General features: G+C 38.2%; 1 protein-coding gene across 5 annotated transcripts in view; it reads left to right on the top strand.

Moving 5' to 3' along the window:
* Positions 1–19,127, top strand: part of LOC145992365 (guanine nucleotide-binding protein G(q) subunit alpha-like) — a 74,986-nt gene extending 55,859 nt beyond the window's left edge. For all 5 annotated transcript variants that reach the window (XM_083128750.1, XM_083128763.1, XM_083128757.1 and 2 more), the window contains 5 exons: positions 3,071–3,199; positions 4,792–4,921; positions 6,884–7,037; positions 7,269–7,376; positions 18,325–19,127. In XM_083128750.1, coding sequence (XP_082984876.1) covers positions 3,071–3,199; positions 4,792–4,921; positions 6,884–7,037; positions 7,269–7,376; positions 18,325–18,410 — 607 coding nt within the window. In that variant the 3' untranslated portion in view covers positions 18,411–19,127. The remainder of the gene's footprint in view (positions 1–3,070; positions 3,200–4,791; positions 4,922–6,883; positions 7,038–7,268; positions 7,377–18,324) is intronic.
* Positions 19,128–19,342: the final 215 nt, after the last annotated feature.

Raw genomic sequence — 19,342 nt, 5'->3', positions numbered from 1 at the left:
TTCGCGGTAACTCTCTCATGAGTGATAGTTCTTTCTAGGAGTGATTGTGGCTAAATCGCCGAGTTGATTGCAAAAAAAGAACAAAATGAACAAAAATCTAGATCGAAGAGATTTTGGCGGGGGAGGGTATGGTGGAGATGATAACGTCTGATGAAAACACTTTAGAAAATGTCATGCCACGCCACTGGTATGTACTGAATGAGAGTGAGGTCCGAAACATCTAGGTACCTTCATACCTGCAAGTCCCATTAGGCCACTCCCGTTGTATACTCCTCCTGGAAACAAAAGATTTTTATTTGTTCCTCAGGGAATCTACTGTTATGATGTGTAAGTGGATGCAAGCTCCTACCAGTTCGGTATATGTACAGTTGAGACCTGCAAGCAAGCCATGAATTAAAGTGGACAGTCATTTGTTTATCCTTCTCGCTTCCCCTTCACTTATGCTGCCATATTTTTAACTTTCCACTTTGGTTCATTGTCAGAAAATTCTACAATGTTAAATAATATTTTTCTTTTTTCTGTGTATGGTTTTCCCCATCACAATGATTCTAACACTTGGCAATTAATAAAAGTGACGATGATGATGTGTTGAAGAATGCCATACAATTGGCAATGCAGGGACAGTGCTTAAAGTGGTTTCAGTCAATAGCCAGAACGCCAACCACAAATGAATAGACACCACACCACCACCACCAATATTACTACTACGTGTATATTAGAACAACATTTCAGTGTGAACCCCAAATCATGAGGTACGAAGGTAAGTTGCAAAATGGAATAGAAAGGAAAGTTGAAATACAGGGTGGCTCATAAGTAGTAGACCATACTTTGAAGCACCGTAACTTCTAGCAGAGTCGGCATGAAAATAAAACAGATGGCTTATTTTGTAACACAAACACTCTTTAATATCGGTTTTCCATTGTGTGATCAACTTGCATGCCATCAGCGTCAATACAGGCCTGTAATTGCAAAAACACATTTTCACACGCTTTTGCACACAGTTCATGAGAAACAGCAGAAAATTCCTCAGTAATCACATTCTCCAGGTCCTGTAGGGTGTTGATGTTGCAGGAATATTTTTTTTCCTTTAAATACCCCCACAGGAAAAAGTCTGGTGGGGTGAGGCCAGGAGAGCGAGCATTCAATTGACCCGCGATGTCCGATCCAACGTCCGGGGAATGCTTGGTCCAACCAATTCCGTACAATTGTGGCATAATGAGGGGGAGCTCCATCCTGCTGCCACTACAACTGATCAAAGTGGTGTCTCTGTTGTAGTAAAGGGTAAACAGTGTCCCCAACGAGCTTCAAGTAATTCTCACCATTGACGCCATCTTCAAAGAAGAAAGGGCCAATGACACCTTGGTACGTAACACCTCCCCAGACCATGACGCCGGGTCTTTTATCATGGTACTCGACTACCACATTTGGATTCGAATCACACCAGTAAACACAATTATGTCTGTTTACACTACCAGACAGGTGAAATTTGACTTCATCAGTCCACACCACACTCTGTTCCAACTGTGGGTCCTCTTCCAACTTGGTGAGCCACTCTTCGGCAAACTGCAGGCAGCGATCAGGATCATCTTTAGAACATTGCAATATGACACTTCTGCTACATATTACAATTTAAACCTGTCAGAAAATGCACTTCCGCTAGAAGTTATGGCGATTCAAAGTGTGGTCTACTACTTATGGGCCACCTGATAGTTACCTGATGAAATGTGGTTTATTTTTCAATGTAATCTCCATAAACATTTAGGCACTTGTCCCAGCGTTTCACGAGTCCCTCGAAGCCAGCAGCGAAGAAGGTTTGTGTTTGGTGTCATAGCCAGCTGGTACCCTCCCGATGGACCTCCTCCATATCCTGGAACCGGTGACCAGCCAGATGATTATTCAGTAAGCCGAAGAGATGAAAGTTGGATGGTGCCAAATCTGGACTGTAGGCTGGATGTTCCAGTCATTCCCAACCTAGTGACTGTATGTGAGCCACTGTGGTATTGGCACTGTGTGGACGAGCATTGTCATGACCTGGACGAACGGTATCACTGGTTCGACCACGATTGAAATGTTCCACCCAGTTGTAAATGGCTTTCCTGGATAAACATTTGTTACCGTAAACAGGTAACATTTCCTTGTGCACTTGCTCAGCAGATTTGCCCTGCACCCACAGAAATAGAATTACGGCTCGTTGCTCACCACACGTACACTCGGCTAACACACCTGCCATCTTACCCACTTGGCACTCGAATGACTCACCGCCCCATGAGAACGTGACTACTAGCACCATATACGATACACGGTGGCAGGGGCGTGCCATGACCTTTTGTGATAGGCAAGCAATGGGTTAATTTTTGTTTCGGTTAATTATAACAATTTCAAATATAATATAGGCCTACACACATCCCTACTTACAATAATGTGCATAATGGTGAAGTATCAGGCTTGAGTGTGGGAAGTGAATACATACCGTAAAATCAAATCTTTGCTGCACGGTTTATAAAGAAGAAAAACAGCCTCTCGATATAAACTTGTAAAATTCAACCATGAAGAAAATAATGTGAGGGCAACTGTAAATTAAATTACGTTCTTTTTCAACCCTGAAAATAATAAACATCCTATTAGCCATAAAAAGTTTCGATATTAAATAAACGGACGGGTTTCGGTTTCTTACTTGGCTAGCATTATGAATCATGACTTGTCTTGTCTTGTGCTGCCACCTACACCGACACTTGCGGAAAGGATCAGTGCAACGACTGATATTCATAAAACAATTTCACATTGCAGCAATTCGAAGATATTTCATTTTGCGACTTTTATATTGACTTTCCCTCATAGATATGGTAATATGTTCCATGTATAACCCTCCCCGATGGCACAGTGGTAGAGTCGTCACTTTGTAATCAATGGGTTCCAGGTTCGATACCCCAGTGGAAGCACATAGTGGTTCGGATCCCACTTTAAGCTGTAGATCCAGTCCCGATTAGCCTTACTGTGCATAAAGTGGACTAAAACACCACATCATTCAATCAATCATGTTTCATGTATAATATTGGACTTATTTTTGCAGCTTCTTCGAAGAAATTGATAGGATCGCAGAGGAGCTGTACCTTCCCACAGACCAGGATATACTTCATGCCAGGAGCCCCACAACAGGCATTGTCGAATATGTGGTGCCAGTGGACACTATATTTTTCAGGCAAGTACTTATTTATTTTTACATAATTGCACTTATTACGTGTATGCATCTGGCAAAAATTAAGCAAGAGTGCACAATTACAAATATTTTTACTTTCCAAATCAACCTCTCTCTTAAGAACATTGTCAAATTTCCTGTTTTATCCTATGCTTGTTTCACCCCTTCTTGCTAATAGACTCATGACAGGAAGAAGAAAAATAAATTGTATTTGCAGTATGTTATGTATATCTTGTCATGGAAACAATGTGTAAAGTATGTGAATGGCTTCCAAACATTTTTTGAACACTGTACGGATTTTCTATGTGTTGTCTAAATTAATATACTAATGGTACCATATTTGTATACAGATTACAGAAGGGGGAAGAAATGTTTACAATCAAACAATAAGCAATACATTAATGTGTAAAGTGAATTTGTGCATCCATTTTATGCCCAGATAAGCTAATTGGGATTGGACTTGAAGTTTAAAGTGGGATCCGAACTACTACGTAATGTGCCTCCACCAAGAAAAAAACCTTAATAACAAAGAAAAGACTTGAGTTTGAGTTTTAAGCCCACTTTATGCACAGATAGGCTAATCAGAACTGGACCTACAGTTTAAGGTGGAACCTGGACCACTGGATATCAAACCCTGGACATTTTGATTAGAAGATGTTACCATCGGGAGGCCCTACAAGGCAACAGCATTAACCACCATGCTTTATGAATATAGTAGTCACAACTGATATACTTAGTGATACGTACAATCACTGTATGTTGTTCCAGTATTATTTTCCTCCAACTTTTTTTACATTGAAGTTTGTACATCACGTGAAATAAAATCCTATTGATGCCCTTGTTTAATAGTATTGATTTTCGCATTTAATTATAACATAATGTGATCATGGCGTTTGTACCATCATGCACATCATCAGCTAAGCATTGAATGTCATCATCATGATTAACCTAAGAGGTGAAACAATGCAAAATAACGAAAAAGTAAAAATTAACAAAGAAACATTGAGCATGTGATTTGACTGCCTATAAACATTACACAATCACATTATGTTCCTTCAATATGAACCAAATATTCTTTAAGACAGGTTATAAATTCTCAATTATATGTAATGAGTGTAGTATTTACACTTAAGATAGTAAAAACATGTAAATTGTATTCATAAGGACTGAATTTCCTTTTTGCAAGAATTCACCATTTTTTTTGGTGTTTCTATGCTGTAGTTCTGGTTCTTGTAAGCTAGCATCTAGTGGTCCTCACAACACTGGGTTATAAACAGGGATGTAACCTGGAATAGAAAAACTTGTTCAAACTCTAATGGTGAATTTATGAAGGGCAGACGAGTTTTGGACATCTGCAAACTTTATTGCTAGATTTTCATGGAACCTCTAGAAAAAAAATGCGTACCTGGGTGCAATCATGTGGCAATAAAGACAGCTGGAGCATGGCGATGATCACACCACCTCCACATTCTCTCTCCCTCAGTATGTTGCTACAGACGGTAACTGGATCCCACCTTAATCCATCCGTGACCAAAGCATAGTATTAGATCAGATTGCATTTGCAATAAATGACATGGACATTCTTTGTTTTGCAGAATTGTGGATGTAGGAGGACAAAGAACAGAGAGAAAAAAATGGATCCATTGTTTTGAGAAAGTTACATCTATAATTTTTTTAGCAGCTCTTAGTGATTATGATCAAGGTCTTGTTGAAGACAAGAATACGGTAAGCCTGCATGATAAACAATGAATATTAATTTCAAGGATCATTTACGAACTTTGTACTTTATGGTGCTTGTTTGTGTGTAGACAAGTACCAACATAAAATTGATACTGACAACTCACATTGTACCAATCATGTAAAATTGCAAACATTTCTTGAAGAACATGAATTGTTCATTAACCTCCTTAATTAAATTATATGATCAGGTGATTGCAATATACTGTTATTTAGACATTTATTTAACAAAATCAGGGCATCAATTATGTATTTGTATTCATAAAAGTGACAAATGGCAACATTTATTAATATGACTATATCATCACTATGCAATATGCAGGGGCGTAAATAACACCCCCGCAATCCCTGTGGTGCAGGGGAGGGACATCCGAGCTTAGGGGGTGCAGTTAGAATGATAAATTAACAACGACCGATAGTTCACAAAAAGTTTTCTTTTCAGTGTTAAAATATATTCTCAACCAAACACATTATATTTTTATGGCCATACAACTGCAAACAGAAAATGTTAATCACCAGAGAAGTAGAAAGTAAATTTCCAGATTAGAAGAAACCCTTCATTAGCTGAATAGTTTGTCATATGATTTTTAAGTCCACTTGATGTACAGTAAGGCTAATTCGGACTGGACCTACAGTTTAAAATGGGATCCGAACCACTTATGTGCCTTCACTGGGTATCGAACCTGGGAGCCCTTGATCACAAGGCGACGACGCTACCTCTGCACCATCGGGGAGGCTTGAATACTTTGTCATAGATTTACTCTTGATAATAAACAATATTATGGCTAGTAGCATTCCTGGCGTATGAACTGATATGATCCCCCCACTCCCTCCAGTACCTGTGACGACTTCAACAGCTGAGAAGTTGTTTTCCAAGATAAAATTGATCAAAAATTACTTAAGCACAATGATGAGTGAGATTGAGTGGAGTGGCGCTGTTAAGCATCGAAAGCAATTGGCCTCAAAAACTGAACTTAACCAAACTTAGAGAATTTGCTTCCATCAATAAATGCAGAGGACTGGTAACAGTATCATAATTTTTGTAGTAACAGTGAATTTTCATAGGATAATAATATACACTATCTACCAAAAAGTAATTGGGCACGTGTACAAAATGGTTGTCTGGTGGTGCGAACCCTGTTAGGACCTCGTGGAGACACCTCTTGCTGCTATAACAGCAGCCACTCTGCCAGGCATGCTCTCGACTAGTTTGTGGAGGACGTCCATGGAACGCGTCGCCATTCCTCTTGCAAGATCTCACTCAGTAGGACAATGGAATTTGGCCGCATCTCCCAAGACCTCACCTGCCAGTCCAATGCCTCCCAAAGGTATTCTTTGAGATTGAGATGAGGACTCTGTGCAAGCCAGACCAATCGGTGAACATTGTTGTCGGCATACCACTGCAAAGTAGCCTCCGAAACATGCCACCTAACATTGTTATCCTGGAAGTAACAGGGGTCCATTCCATAAAAACGCCACAAGGTTGGGAGCATTTCATTGTCTAGTATTGTACAGTATGCCTGTGATTTCATTGTGCCACGAACAACCACCAGTGGTCCCACTAAATGATACTAAATGATTCAAATTAGATACTAAATTAATCACCATCATAGGTGCCCAATTACTTTTTGGTAGATAGTATATAATCTTTTACAGTTTGTCTGTCGTCTTAACTGTCCATACCAGTTTTTACATTGATGTATATTACATGTATGCATTGTCATATTTGTATACGCCTAATATAAATGTAGGCATGAATTAATATTTTAGAAAAGAGTTTTCTTTTTTTTAAACGAGTAGGGGTGCATAACTGAAAGTTGCCGGGGGGCGCAGAGTATGTTAGTTACGCTACTGGCAATATGACACCCATTTATTTATGATTCACCTTATGTTTATGCAAATATTGGTGCAGCATATATATATTCCAATAATATTTTCTTTGTTTCACAGAATCGGCTAAAGGAGAGTGTAGCTTTGTACAGATTTATTATTTCATCACAATGGTTCAAGGACGTGTCGGTTATTTTATTTATGAACAAGAAAGATTTGCTGGAAGAAAAGATAATTTATTCTAATTTGGAGGACCACTTTCCTGCTTTTGAAGGTTAGTAACTGTGCGAATCCTTTTAAATACAAGTTCATGAGAAATGTGGAATTTTTTAACACACCTCAAAAATACATTGTTCTGTTAATGACTCGTATAAAATGCAAGTCAGATTCTTATTGTGTCACTTTGCTCATTCCATTCCCAATTGAATTTTTTGGTAGCACAGACAAAAGGCCAGTTGACAAAACTTTCTGTGGTAAGACGTTGTCTTTTTCTTACTTTTGCCAGGGCCTAAAAAGGATTCCATAGCTGCAAGGGAGTATATTCTCAGCATGTTCATCAACATGAATGAAGATGTAGAGAGGCTAACATACACACATTTCACATGTGCAACAGGTATGTGATATTTAATATAAAATTATTACAAACAAATCAGTGGCATATTCTTCCATGTTTAATGCTGGTAAACCAACATTTTTCATTGAGAAATAGCCAGAAAATTTGAAGTTCCCAGACTTCTGTTATTGCTTTACTTGCATTCCTGATTTGGTGCTTTATTTGCATTATATCTAATTAATATAGTAAATATATACAAAAAATAAGAATTGTTATGGTAAACCAGGTCAAATTTTTAAAACACATAATTTGAACAAATACGAGGGTCACTATTTATATTTTGAGCCTAACAATGGAAAAACAGGAATTTGGCATTGAAAACTGCTTTATTGTTTTTCGAAGTATTCTCCTTTATGGTCAATACACTTTTGCTTTTGTTCCAACCATTTGTCAAAGCAGTTTTTCCAATCTTCTTGAGACACCTCCATAATATGGTTTTTGAACGCATCAACGGCGTTTTCCGCCGACGAAAATCATTGTCCATGAAATTTATTCTTTACATTCGGGAACAAGAAGTCATTGGGTGCCAAATCAGGACTGTACGGCGGATGACCCATCAATTCGATTTTTTGACTGTTCATAAAGTCGGTTGTTAGACGAGATGTGTGACAGCTGGCATTGTCTTGATGAAGAATGATCCGACGGCGTTTGTTTGTTTTCCGTATTTGACCGAAGACCTATGGCAAACAAATTGTTGTGTACCATTCAGAGTTGACCGTTCTACGTTCCTCTAAAGGCACAGTTGCCACATGACCAGTTTTCCCGAAAAAACAGGCAAACATTTGTTTCGATGTGCTTCGAGTGCGAACAACTTTTGTTGGATTGGGTTCATCTTGAAACACCCATACAGTCGACTGCTGTTTACGTTCCGGCTCATATGCATATATCCATGATTCGTCACCTGTTACAATCTTATATACGTCTTTTGAAGCACCATGATTGTATTTATTGAGCATTTGTTTGCAGCAATTGACGCAAGCATCTTTTTTTGTTTTTGTCAAATTGTGTGGGATCCATCGAGAACATACCTTTCTCACAGCTAAATGATCATGTAATATTTTATATATGCTGGTGGAACTAATGCCTATGGTTGCCTCAGTCTCACAGTATGTCACATGACGATCTTGCAGTATTAGGTTTTGCACAGCATCAATGTTTTCTTGAACAACAACTGATTTTGGACGACCTTCGCGAATCTCGTCGGTGAGCGAATGGCGGCCACGATTAAATTCGTTATACCAGCGTTTCACAGTGGCAAAGGATGGGGCTTCATCGCCAAATGTGGAAGTAAGTTGATCGATGCACTCTTGTCTTGATAATCCATGTCGAAAATCGTAAAAAAAATCATCAGACGAAAATGTTCACGAGTTAATTCCATTTTATTGTTGTCGTGCAATCTCCAAGGCAACATAAACAATACAAATCAAGCTATTGACAAAACATTTGAAGTACGTTATGGTCAATAATGCCAGACGATTCCGTGCAAACGTCAAATCGCGCCTAACTTCAATCAGTGTTGCCAAGGCTCAAAATATAAATAGTGACCCTCATATGCAATAAGCATAGAGTACCGTAACATTTACTACGAGGGTCACTATTTATATTTTGAGCCTAACAATGAAAAAACAGGAATTTGGCATTGAAAACTGCTTTATTGTTTTTCGAAGTATTCTCCTTTATGGTCAATACACTTTTGCATTCGTTCGAACCATTTGTCAAAGCAGTTTTTCCAATCTTCTTGAGACACCTCCATAATATGGTTTTTGAACGCATCAACGGCATCTTCCGCCGACGAAAATCGTTGTCCATGCAATTTATTCTTGACATTCGGGAACAAGAAGAAGTCATTGGGTGCCAAATCAGGACTGTACGGTGGATGACCCATCAATTCGATTTTTTGACTGTTCATAAAGTCTTTTGTTAGACGAGATGTGTGACAGCTGGCATTGTCTTGATGAAGAATGATCCGACGGCGTTTGTTTGTTTTCCGTATTTGACCGAAGACCTCTGGCAAACAAATTGTTTTGTACCATTCAGAGTTGACCGTTCTACGTTCCTCTAAAGGCACAGTTGCCACATGACCAGTTTTCCCGAAAAAACAGGCAAACATTTGTTTCGATGTGCTTCGAGTGCGAACAACTTTTGTTGGATTGGGTTCATCTTGAAACACCCATACAGTCGACTGCTGTTTACGTTCCGGCTCATATGCATATATCCATGATTCGTCACCTGTTACAATCTTATATACGTCTTTTGAAGCACCACAATTGTATTTATTGAGCATTTGTTTGCACCAATTGACGCGAGCGTCTTTTTGAGTTTTTGTCAAATTGTGTGGGATCCAACGAGAACATACCTTTCTCACAGCTAAATGATCATGTAATATTTTATATATGCTGGTGGAACTAATGCCTATGGTTGCCTCAATCTCACAGTATGTCACATGACGATCTTGCAGTATTAGGTTTTGCACAGCATCAATGTTTTCTTGAACAACAACTGATTTTGGACGACCTTCGCGAATCTCGTCGGTGAGCGAATGGCGGCCACGATTAAATTCGTTATACCAGCGTTTCACAGTGGCAAAGGATGAGGCTTCATCGCCAAATGTGGAAGTAAGTTGATCGATGCACTCTTGTGTTGATAATCCACGTCGAAAATTGTAAAAAATCATCGCACAAAGATGTTCATGAGTTAATTCCATTTTATTGTTGTCGTGCAATCTCCAAGGCAACATAAACAACACAAATCAAACTATTGACAAAACATTTGAAGTACGTTATGGTCAATAATGCCAGACGATCCCATGCAAACGTCAAATCGCGCCTAACTTCAATCAGTGTTGCCAAGGCTCAAAATATAAATAGTGGCCCTCGTATATTATAATACTTTTCTTTTGTTCATTCAGCATCCCCTTTGCTTCTATGGTCAGGGATACAGAATAACTAGAAGTTCCGGTTATGCTATTATGTGTTCATTTCATGTAGTAAAACTATCAACAGAAGGGTGTCTACCAAAATAACAAATCCAAAATTCTTGAATTTTTCATAGCTTTTTCTTAACCTTTATTTAATTGACCGCTACTTATGTAAAGTTGGAAATTAGCAATTAAGAAAATAAATACTTTTTATTTGATGAAACACTCCTACCAAAAGGTTGGTTATGATGAAAACTGAAGCTGTACATTCAGGTGAAGAGTTTACATTTGCCATTTCACATACTCAGCTTCGAAGTACATCTACAAACAGAAGTCATGAAATGTACAGGATCTATGAAAAATTGTGAATTGTACAAGAATTTCAAACTCAAACACAGCTTTCTTTTCCTTCCTCAATAAAAATAAAACCTAAACTGTGAAAAACTTTCCTCAGGGCATTTATGCAGGAGTATGAGTAAATTCAATGGAATTTGGAGTAATAAAAGTTGCAATATTTCTATGGAGAAAAATTTACGTAGAATTTCCAAAGCCCATAATTCATGCATAATTATTAGAGGCACTTATTTTTGGTAAATAAATAAACAAAATTTCCGTACAAAAACAGGGTCAATATCAGGTTCAAAAGCGGTAAATAAAATAAAATTTCAGTGTTATAGCGGTGAAAAAAAATGGTCAAAAGTGCTATATAAAATGACATTTTGGTTCTAAAATTCTGAACATAATCCAAAATTTGATTTTAAACTGCACTTATTACAAAATAAACGTAACCCTTCTAATAGCACATTTATGTAGTTTTGAATTTGAATTTGAATTTTATTTTTCTTCCGTTGACCCTTGTTTAAAAGGACATGGAAAACGTCAAGATACATAATGAAATAATAATTAGTTAAGTACATCATAACAAAAAAGAAGAAACATTGCGTAGTACATTACATCACTACACCAAAGTAAAAATGAAAAAATACACTTCATTACACTACAATAAAAATAAAAAAACACATTATCATTGTTGCATGATTGAAATAAGAATACAATTAAAATACACCTTTTTTAGTACATTGGCCTTGTATTGTCTTGTTCCATGAATTCTCCGATACTGTAGAGAGCTCTATCTGTCAAATATTTTTTTATTGTTTGTATTTGATTATCTTTTGGAGATATCAGTTTTATGTCATGAGGCAGCTGGTTGTAGAATATTTTTCCGGCATTCATTGGTGATTGTTTCGAGATATTGAGTCTGTGTTGGTTCTGGTAATAATTATCTTTCCCCCTTGTATTGTGGTTGTGTAATTGGTTATTTTTAGTCATGCTTCCAGTATTTAGAACAAACATTATAGCCTTATAGATGTATAGGGAGTATATTGTCATTATTTGTTTTTCCCTGAATAACTCTTTGCAAGATTCCCTACAGCCTAGTTTGTACATTATTCTAAGTGCTCTCTTTTGAAGTCTCAGTATTCTGACAGTATTATTATAAAATGATCCACCCCAAGCTATTATGCCATATTCAACATAGGGGTAAATTAGTCCATAATATATGCATTTGTTAATTTCTGTTAAATTATATTCAGCCATTTGTTTTAGCAGGTATAGATTAGATGATAATTTACTGCAGATGTTGTTAATTTGTTCTTCCCACGTTAATTTTTGATCTAGTGTTATTCCCAAAAACTTTACTGAAGATACAGTTTCTATGAGCACATTGTCTATGCATAGTGTTTGTAACTCAAAATCCATGTTTCGGATTGTATTGAATATCATAAATTTTGTTTTATTGTTATTTATTATTAATCCATGTGAAGTTAAGTATTGTGCCAGTTGGTTTATGGTGATAAAAGTGTTTATTTCAAGCTTCCTAGGGTCGATACCTCTGGCAAGAACAGTTGTGTCATCGGCATAGGTGACAATTTTTGTGTTTGGGTATTCTGGTACATTGTTTATGTACAAGATAAAGAGCAGGGGCCCCAGGATTGATCCTTGGGGTACCCCCATTAACACTTTCCTACTTTGTGATTTAAAGTTAGTGACTATACCATGCATGTTGTAGCTTATTTTTACCAGAGTATTAAGTTTATTCCTGTATAAAGGGATCCATTCTTGCTTCTCAAAGATTTACAGCAGAATTAATCAATTTTCCGTGAATTGCATAACTCGCAGGATAATTCAAACTTAAGAAAGTGCCGCATGGGTAAAAAAACCTCTAAATTTCATGTCTAAGTGTCTATTTCGCATTTTGCAGTTCATTTCGCATCATTTCGTGACAAAACAGGGTAGGAAAATGCACTCCACAGCTTTCAGAAACATTAAAAATTAACATTAGGAGGTGTTATTTCACATTTCATGTTTTCGTCAAAAACGAAATATGTATGCCCCTAATTTATGCATGAGTAGCCACCCTGTTTATCAAAGTTTTCGGTTGCAGGTGGCTTGCTCTGAGCCGCTTCCACATATTTCAGTAACAAATTATATATGAGCAAAATCTTATGGAGGTTCTTGACACAACAACCTACAACAAACTAATCAGATACATCACTGATCCAATATTTCATATTAGACGGACACTTGAAGAAATGTGGGAATTTAATGGTAAAGTCCATCGATTGTTCATTGAATACGTGATAATTCTGAGAGAAACACTTTCTTTTTTTCTCTGAGAAAGCCACCTATCCCTTGAAGGTAAAAGCTGGCTTGTACCCGGAGATCCCAGGTTTGGATCCTACGTAAAACTGTAGGTCCAGTTCTGATTAGCCTCTGCACATAGTGTACTCTGCAGCTGTCACTGTTAAATATTTGCTGGATAAAAAACAGTAGCGTGCAAATTAATCTGAACAAGATGCATACTTTTCCAGGTATACAATAATCTTAAAATATGTTGCAGTTTTAAGCTTTAGTTTCACTTTTCTGTTAAATAACTGCACATTCTCTCTTGATAATGCCCTGTGCTATGAACAACGATCCATTTTTACTCAATAGTTCATTGTTGAAGTATTTTGTTATCGTCGATAGACGAAGAGTTAGTTGTGTTGTAAGTTATGTGCCAAGCGGAAGGTAAGTTTTTTTGTGAGTGGTTCTCATTTCAGCTGCTACCCAAATGGATACAACGCCACGCAAACTTTGAAAATTGTTACGTTATCACAGCATACTTCAATGACACAGACACAAATTGCTACAGAATATGGAGTTGGATTGGGTATGGTTAATTCAATTTTGAAACAATAACCAGAGACTGGATCCATCGAGCCTCAAAGAAAGAGAAAATGTGGTCGCAAACGGAAGACTTCGTTGCAGGATGACCAAATTCTTATTAGAAAAAGCAAACAGAACCCCAGACTGACTGCTGTTGATTAAACATGTGATTTATTGTCAAGTGGAGTGGACATCCACGTTACAACAGTGCATCGCAGACTGCTTGAATCTGGACGAAAAGCTTGTAGGCCATTGAAAAACAGTTGCTTACAAAAAAAAAATTGTAAAAAGCATGTAACGTGGGCAAAACGTCATCACCGTGAGTGACTGGAAGAAAGTGCTTTTTTCGGACGAATGCCATTTTGAAGTGCATGGTCACAAGGTTTCTTTCGTTTGTAAAGAAAAATGTGAAAAACTTTCATCAGAACACATGCAACAAACTCCAAAACACCCCCCCGAAAATAATGTTCTGGGGTTGTTTCACATCTGAATGGCTTGGACCAATAGTTCCTGTTAAGGGGATGATGAACAGTGATAAATATATAGACATACTGCGACGAAAAGTCATACCTCATCTCAGGAGTTGCTTTGCTTTGAGTTGCTGTTTTAAGTCCACTTTATGCACAGTAAGGCTAATCGGGACTGGACCTACAGTTTAAAGTGGGATCCGAACCACTTGTGCCTCAACCGGGTATCGAACCCGGGACCCCTTGATTACAAGGCAATGACGCTACCACTGCACCATGCGGGAGGCCCCTCATCTCAAGAAATCTTTTCCTGCTGGTGATGGTGTTTTCCAACAGGACCTAGCAAAATGTCATACATCCCCCCTAAAAGTCAATGAGTTCTTTGATAATAACAATGTACAAGTACTCTCCTGGCCAGGAAACTCACCTGATTTAAATTCAATTGAAAAAATATGGTCTATCTGCAAAAGAAGGATGTCAAAAGTGGATTGTTCAACCAAGGAGAAAATACTTTCTGCTCTTGTTAACGTGTGGCACTTCAGCAATAGACTCCACTTCAGGTCTTCAACAATGAACTATTGAGTAAAAATGGATTGTTGTTCATAGCACAGGGCATTATCGAGAGAGAATGTGCAGTTATTTAACAGAAAAGTGAAACTAAAGCTTAAAACTGCAACGTATTTTAAGATTATTGTATACCTGGAAAAGTATGCATCTTGTTCAGATTAATTTGCACGCTACTGTATCACCAGACAAAAACATGCCAAAATGACAATTTATAATGGCGCTGTGTAACACTGAATTGAATTGTTTATTTAAAAAAAAACCTATCGACCATTTCCAGCAAAAATGAAACTTGTACTTTCATGTAGCCCTTGCCAAGATGAATCGTTTATTGCAGAAATCTATATTTAACCATGTACCGAAGTCACATACCAAACGATGCATCTTCACAAGGGTCACATGAAACTGTACAAGTATCTTTTTTGCCACAAGTGGTCGAAAGGGGGTTTCTGAAATCATCATCATCATCCTTTGCTCAGTTTCCTGCCTCTGGCTGGGTCGGTATAGAAGTCAAGCCTCTCCATTTTTTCCTGGTCTTCCACCACTCCTCTCTTTCCACGGTGTTCCAATCTTGTCCTCTTCTCCTAACACTCTCCGCTATCTGCTCTTTCCACCAACATCTTGGTCCTTGGCCTTATTCCTACTCCTTGTGCATTGTAATCTCTTACTGGTAGTCTTTCTGCATTTATCCTCTTCATGTGTCCGAACCATCTTATGTGTGCCTGAACTATCCTGTCCTGAAGCTTCACCACACCCACTGTCTGTTGGATCTCCTCGTTCCTTATTCTATCCCTTCTAGTCTTCCCCAATATACTCCTTAAAAATTTCATCTCCACTGCCTGCATCTTTCTTTTGTCTCTCTGTCATTGTCCAAGTCTCTGCTCGTAATTATTGGCACACAGTATGTTATATATTACGTTCTTGCATTTCGTAGGTACATCCCTGTTACATATCAATCTTTGAATGCTTTGATGTAGTCCACTACCCATTTGTCCTCTTCTGTTTACCTGCTCATCTATTCTTCCACTTCTCTCAATTATGCTTCCTAGATATTTGAAGCTCTCCACTACCCTCAACTCTTCCATGTCCATTTTTATTCTTGGTTCATTCTGGCTCTGTTTTTTGTTGTTATTAGCACCTCGCTCTTTTCTGCACTGAATTTCATTCCGCTTCTGTACTACTTCTTCCCTGTTTCCCCATATTACTAAGTCATCAGCGAACAACAGGGCCTTCATCTCTTCCTCTAATATCTTGCTCCCCACCTCTTCGCTAATTGCATCCATTGGAATTATGAAGAGCAGTGGGGAAAGAGCACTTCCCTGTCTTAGTCCATTACTTTTACTGAACCACTCTGTTCTTTCCACTGATGTTTCTGAAATAAACTATTCAATTCAAGACTCAGAAGCTTGCGTAGAATGAACTGATTTCTCTACTCCATAAACAACTGGAAGGAAAAGCTTGCATGTGATATGATAGGAAAGTAATAAAGCAAAGCAGCTATCGCTCAGTCAACTGCTCAAATTATATTCATAAATAAAGAATAAGAGGAATTCACCTGGTCATCATTGTGATAGCAAAAATTCTTAACCAAATATAATTTCTTGACTTCTTGACCTACCTGTTGATTTCTTCACTTTTTCTTAACTGGTAGACACCTTGAATAGGCTATAGTATAGGGTTCTGCTGTATTATTTTTTGATGCAAATTACTTTAGGGAGATTTCAGACTTTAATGACATGGGCTCCTTCAGTCTATAAGCAAGCATTCAAAGTACGAGGGTCATTTTTCTTGTAGTGGCAACACTGTTGGTATACGCTTGTCAGTTGTCGCTGGGACAAAAGACGATCGGTCTTGTTTAGTCTTGTAGTGCGGATTGTGTGTAGGTGTTTGGTGCTGAATAGTACTCTTGTGTGGTAGTTAGAAGACATTAAAGTGAAGTGTGTGTATAATGATGCCGCCCTGAACAATGTTCATGCGTGAAGAACAATAAATATTCATCAAATTTCAGTTTGCACATGGAAGGAATGCACGGCAAATTCAAAAGGGTTTACGTGAGGCATGTGGGAACCATGCTTTACCGTATCATACCGTTGCCAGATGTTACGAGTCTGAATTGAAGCGGCAGTCAAATGAGTGGCGTCATCCAGCTTCACCACATCCAGAAAAAGTCAGACAGGAAACGGCGAATTTGAAGCTGATGATGATTGTAGCATATGACCATGAAGGGGTTATCCTTCCACATAGTGCTCGACAAGGTGTTACAGTGAATGCAGACTATTACATATTACCTTCATGACCCTTTGAACCTGCTTTTAGGTGCAAAAGACCACATCAACATTGTTCAGGGTGGTATTATACACACACTTGACTTTAATGTCTTCTAACTACAACACAACAGTACTATTCAGCAACAAACACCTACACACGATCTGTACTACAAGACTAAACAAGACCCGATCGTCTTTTGTCCCAGCTACAACTGACAAGCGTATACAACAGTGTTGCCACTACAATAAAAATGACCCTCGTACATTCATGAACAGCAGACCAAAGGGACATGATTAAGAAAACAGCCCCCAGTCCGAACAACACACAAGTGAAAAGTAACACATGCAGTTTGTCGTGTTACTTCAGTTCGAAAGGTTACATTGATTACTGAGGGTTTGCTTCAATGTGACACGTCTTGCCTGTTGCTTCAGTCTGCAAAATCCCTTTCTGTATTTCTATGGAGCTTTTTAACTCTTGAAAGTCTTTCATTGAAAGTTTGAAATGTCTCTGCGGTGGCTCAGTCGGTAACGCGTCTGACTACCATGCTAAAGGTCCCGGGTTCGATCCCCGGCCGGTTCAAATCCGGGAACTTTTCTAACGATGGAAGCGGCCCCGGCGCCCACCCAGTGTCGAATAACATGGGTACCTGGGGAAACCTGGGGGGTAAAGGTGGTCAGGGGCATGGTGCTGATCACATCACCCCCACTCACGACCGGATCAAGAAAGTGTGGGGCGTTACCCCCACACCCCTATACGCCTTCATGGCGTGGTGCTAAGCACAGGGGAACACTTTACTTTTTTCTTTTACTTTACTGTTTGTACAGGGTGCTTCACACTCGACTCCTGATTTTCACTTATAAAGTCAAACTATTGGTTAAAATGTAATGAAATTTGCCATGGACATACCTTGGTGTATGAGAAGCATTGCAACATCATTGGAGATGGCGCCACAGTTTCTCTAGTCCTTGCGTCGGTATGTGTGTGCATCTGGGCGATACTGCCGTTAAATGCCAATCATGTGGGTGTGTGCTTTCAGTCTGAGTTCTTGGCCCTGGTGTTGTGATGCACCTGATAGTGGTTCATGTTGGGTTGAAAGTTCATGCTCACAAATCTGTGGATTGTGATTATAGTAGAGTAACAAAGCAGTACAGTATGATTCGGTACTCAGTGGAACGGCATGTGTTTATCGTTCGCACGTACTGGAAAAGGAAAGGTCTATCACAACAAGCCATGGACTATCACGGAATTGCAAGACAGCATTTGACAGGAAATTGATGCTGTGACTCCTGATGTGTTGGTGGCTGCCTTCTGTAACATGGAGTCCTGTGTGTAGGCATGCGTTGATGCTAATGGTGACCACTTCCAACACTCGCTGTGACGTCACCATGATTCTCATACAAGGTAGGTCCGTAGCAAATTTCATTACATTATGACCAGATTGATTATAAGCAAAAACCAGGGGCTGAGAGCAAGGGAAACACCCTGTATATGACTCATTCTACATAAGAATTTTTCTTATTTCTAGATACACAAAACATGAGGTTTGTGTTTGCTGCAGTGAAGGACTCTCTTCTTACATCAGCCTTAAATGACTACTTTTCGCCTCTATAGTGGAAAGACAAGCTCACGTGAGTTTTGATCAGTGTTTTATACAAGGGAAGTGGATGTCAGTGCACAGTGAAAAGAGAGGATTTCTGTATTTTTTCAAATGCTGTGTTAATGTGATTAACCGCGTTTAAGTACAAATGTAAATGGTAATCTTAGTGATACAGAAAAAGTGTTAATGAAAACTGTGGATATATGTTGATATAGTAAAGATAATTTAAAAACTTACTGATCTTCAAGCACAATTTATGATTTTTTTTGTCAATGTTTGGATACCTCAAGGTTTTCTTAACAGGTCATTGTATTAACCTTTTGTACATAATTACTATTTCAAGATTAAATCTAAAAACATGGTTAAAAAAATATGAAGTGTTGAAATATTGAAGAATAAAGTCATAAATATTTGACTAACATACAAAGATGTTTTTAGTTTATCTTTATCTCACAGTTACTACATTATTTGTATTGTCTGCAATGTATGCTGTAAATAACCAAAGACATACAAAATAACAGAATACTAGAGGAGGTAGCTTTCTGTAAATAAAACTATGTAAAAGAACAACATGAACAAAGGTAATGTGATGGAGAATAATATATAATGTGCCATGAAACTTGCACAGTGATTAATTATTATTCCCGTGCAATGCTAAAAGAAATGTTAATAATTTTCTGTACTGTACTGGTTGTGTTTGTGACCCACAGACAGTGGGATTAGTTGATAATCGAGAGTTAATAAATCCCTTTTTCATTTTATTTTGTTATCTAAATACTATTTTCTCAACATACCTGGATTTTTTTCTAAAAATGAAGAATATACAAGTACCAAAGATTTGCTTAATGTTCAAATGATGTATTGCAAACAATGTGTGGACTCCCTTATGGCAACTTCATCCCCTTGCAATCAACGGGTCCCAGATTTGCTATCCGGTGGAGGCATA

The sequence above is a fragment of the Lepisma saccharinum genome, chromosome 1 (assembly GCF_977018435.1).
Source record: "Lepisma saccharinum chromosome 1, izLepSacc3.1, whole genome shotgun sequence".
NCBI lineage: Eukaryota > Metazoa > Arthropoda > Insecta > Zygentoma > Lepismatidae > Lepisma > Lepisma saccharinum.
The sequence above is the reverse complement of the archived record's forward strand: the minus strand, read 5'-3'. Positions and strand labels throughout refer to the sequence as shown.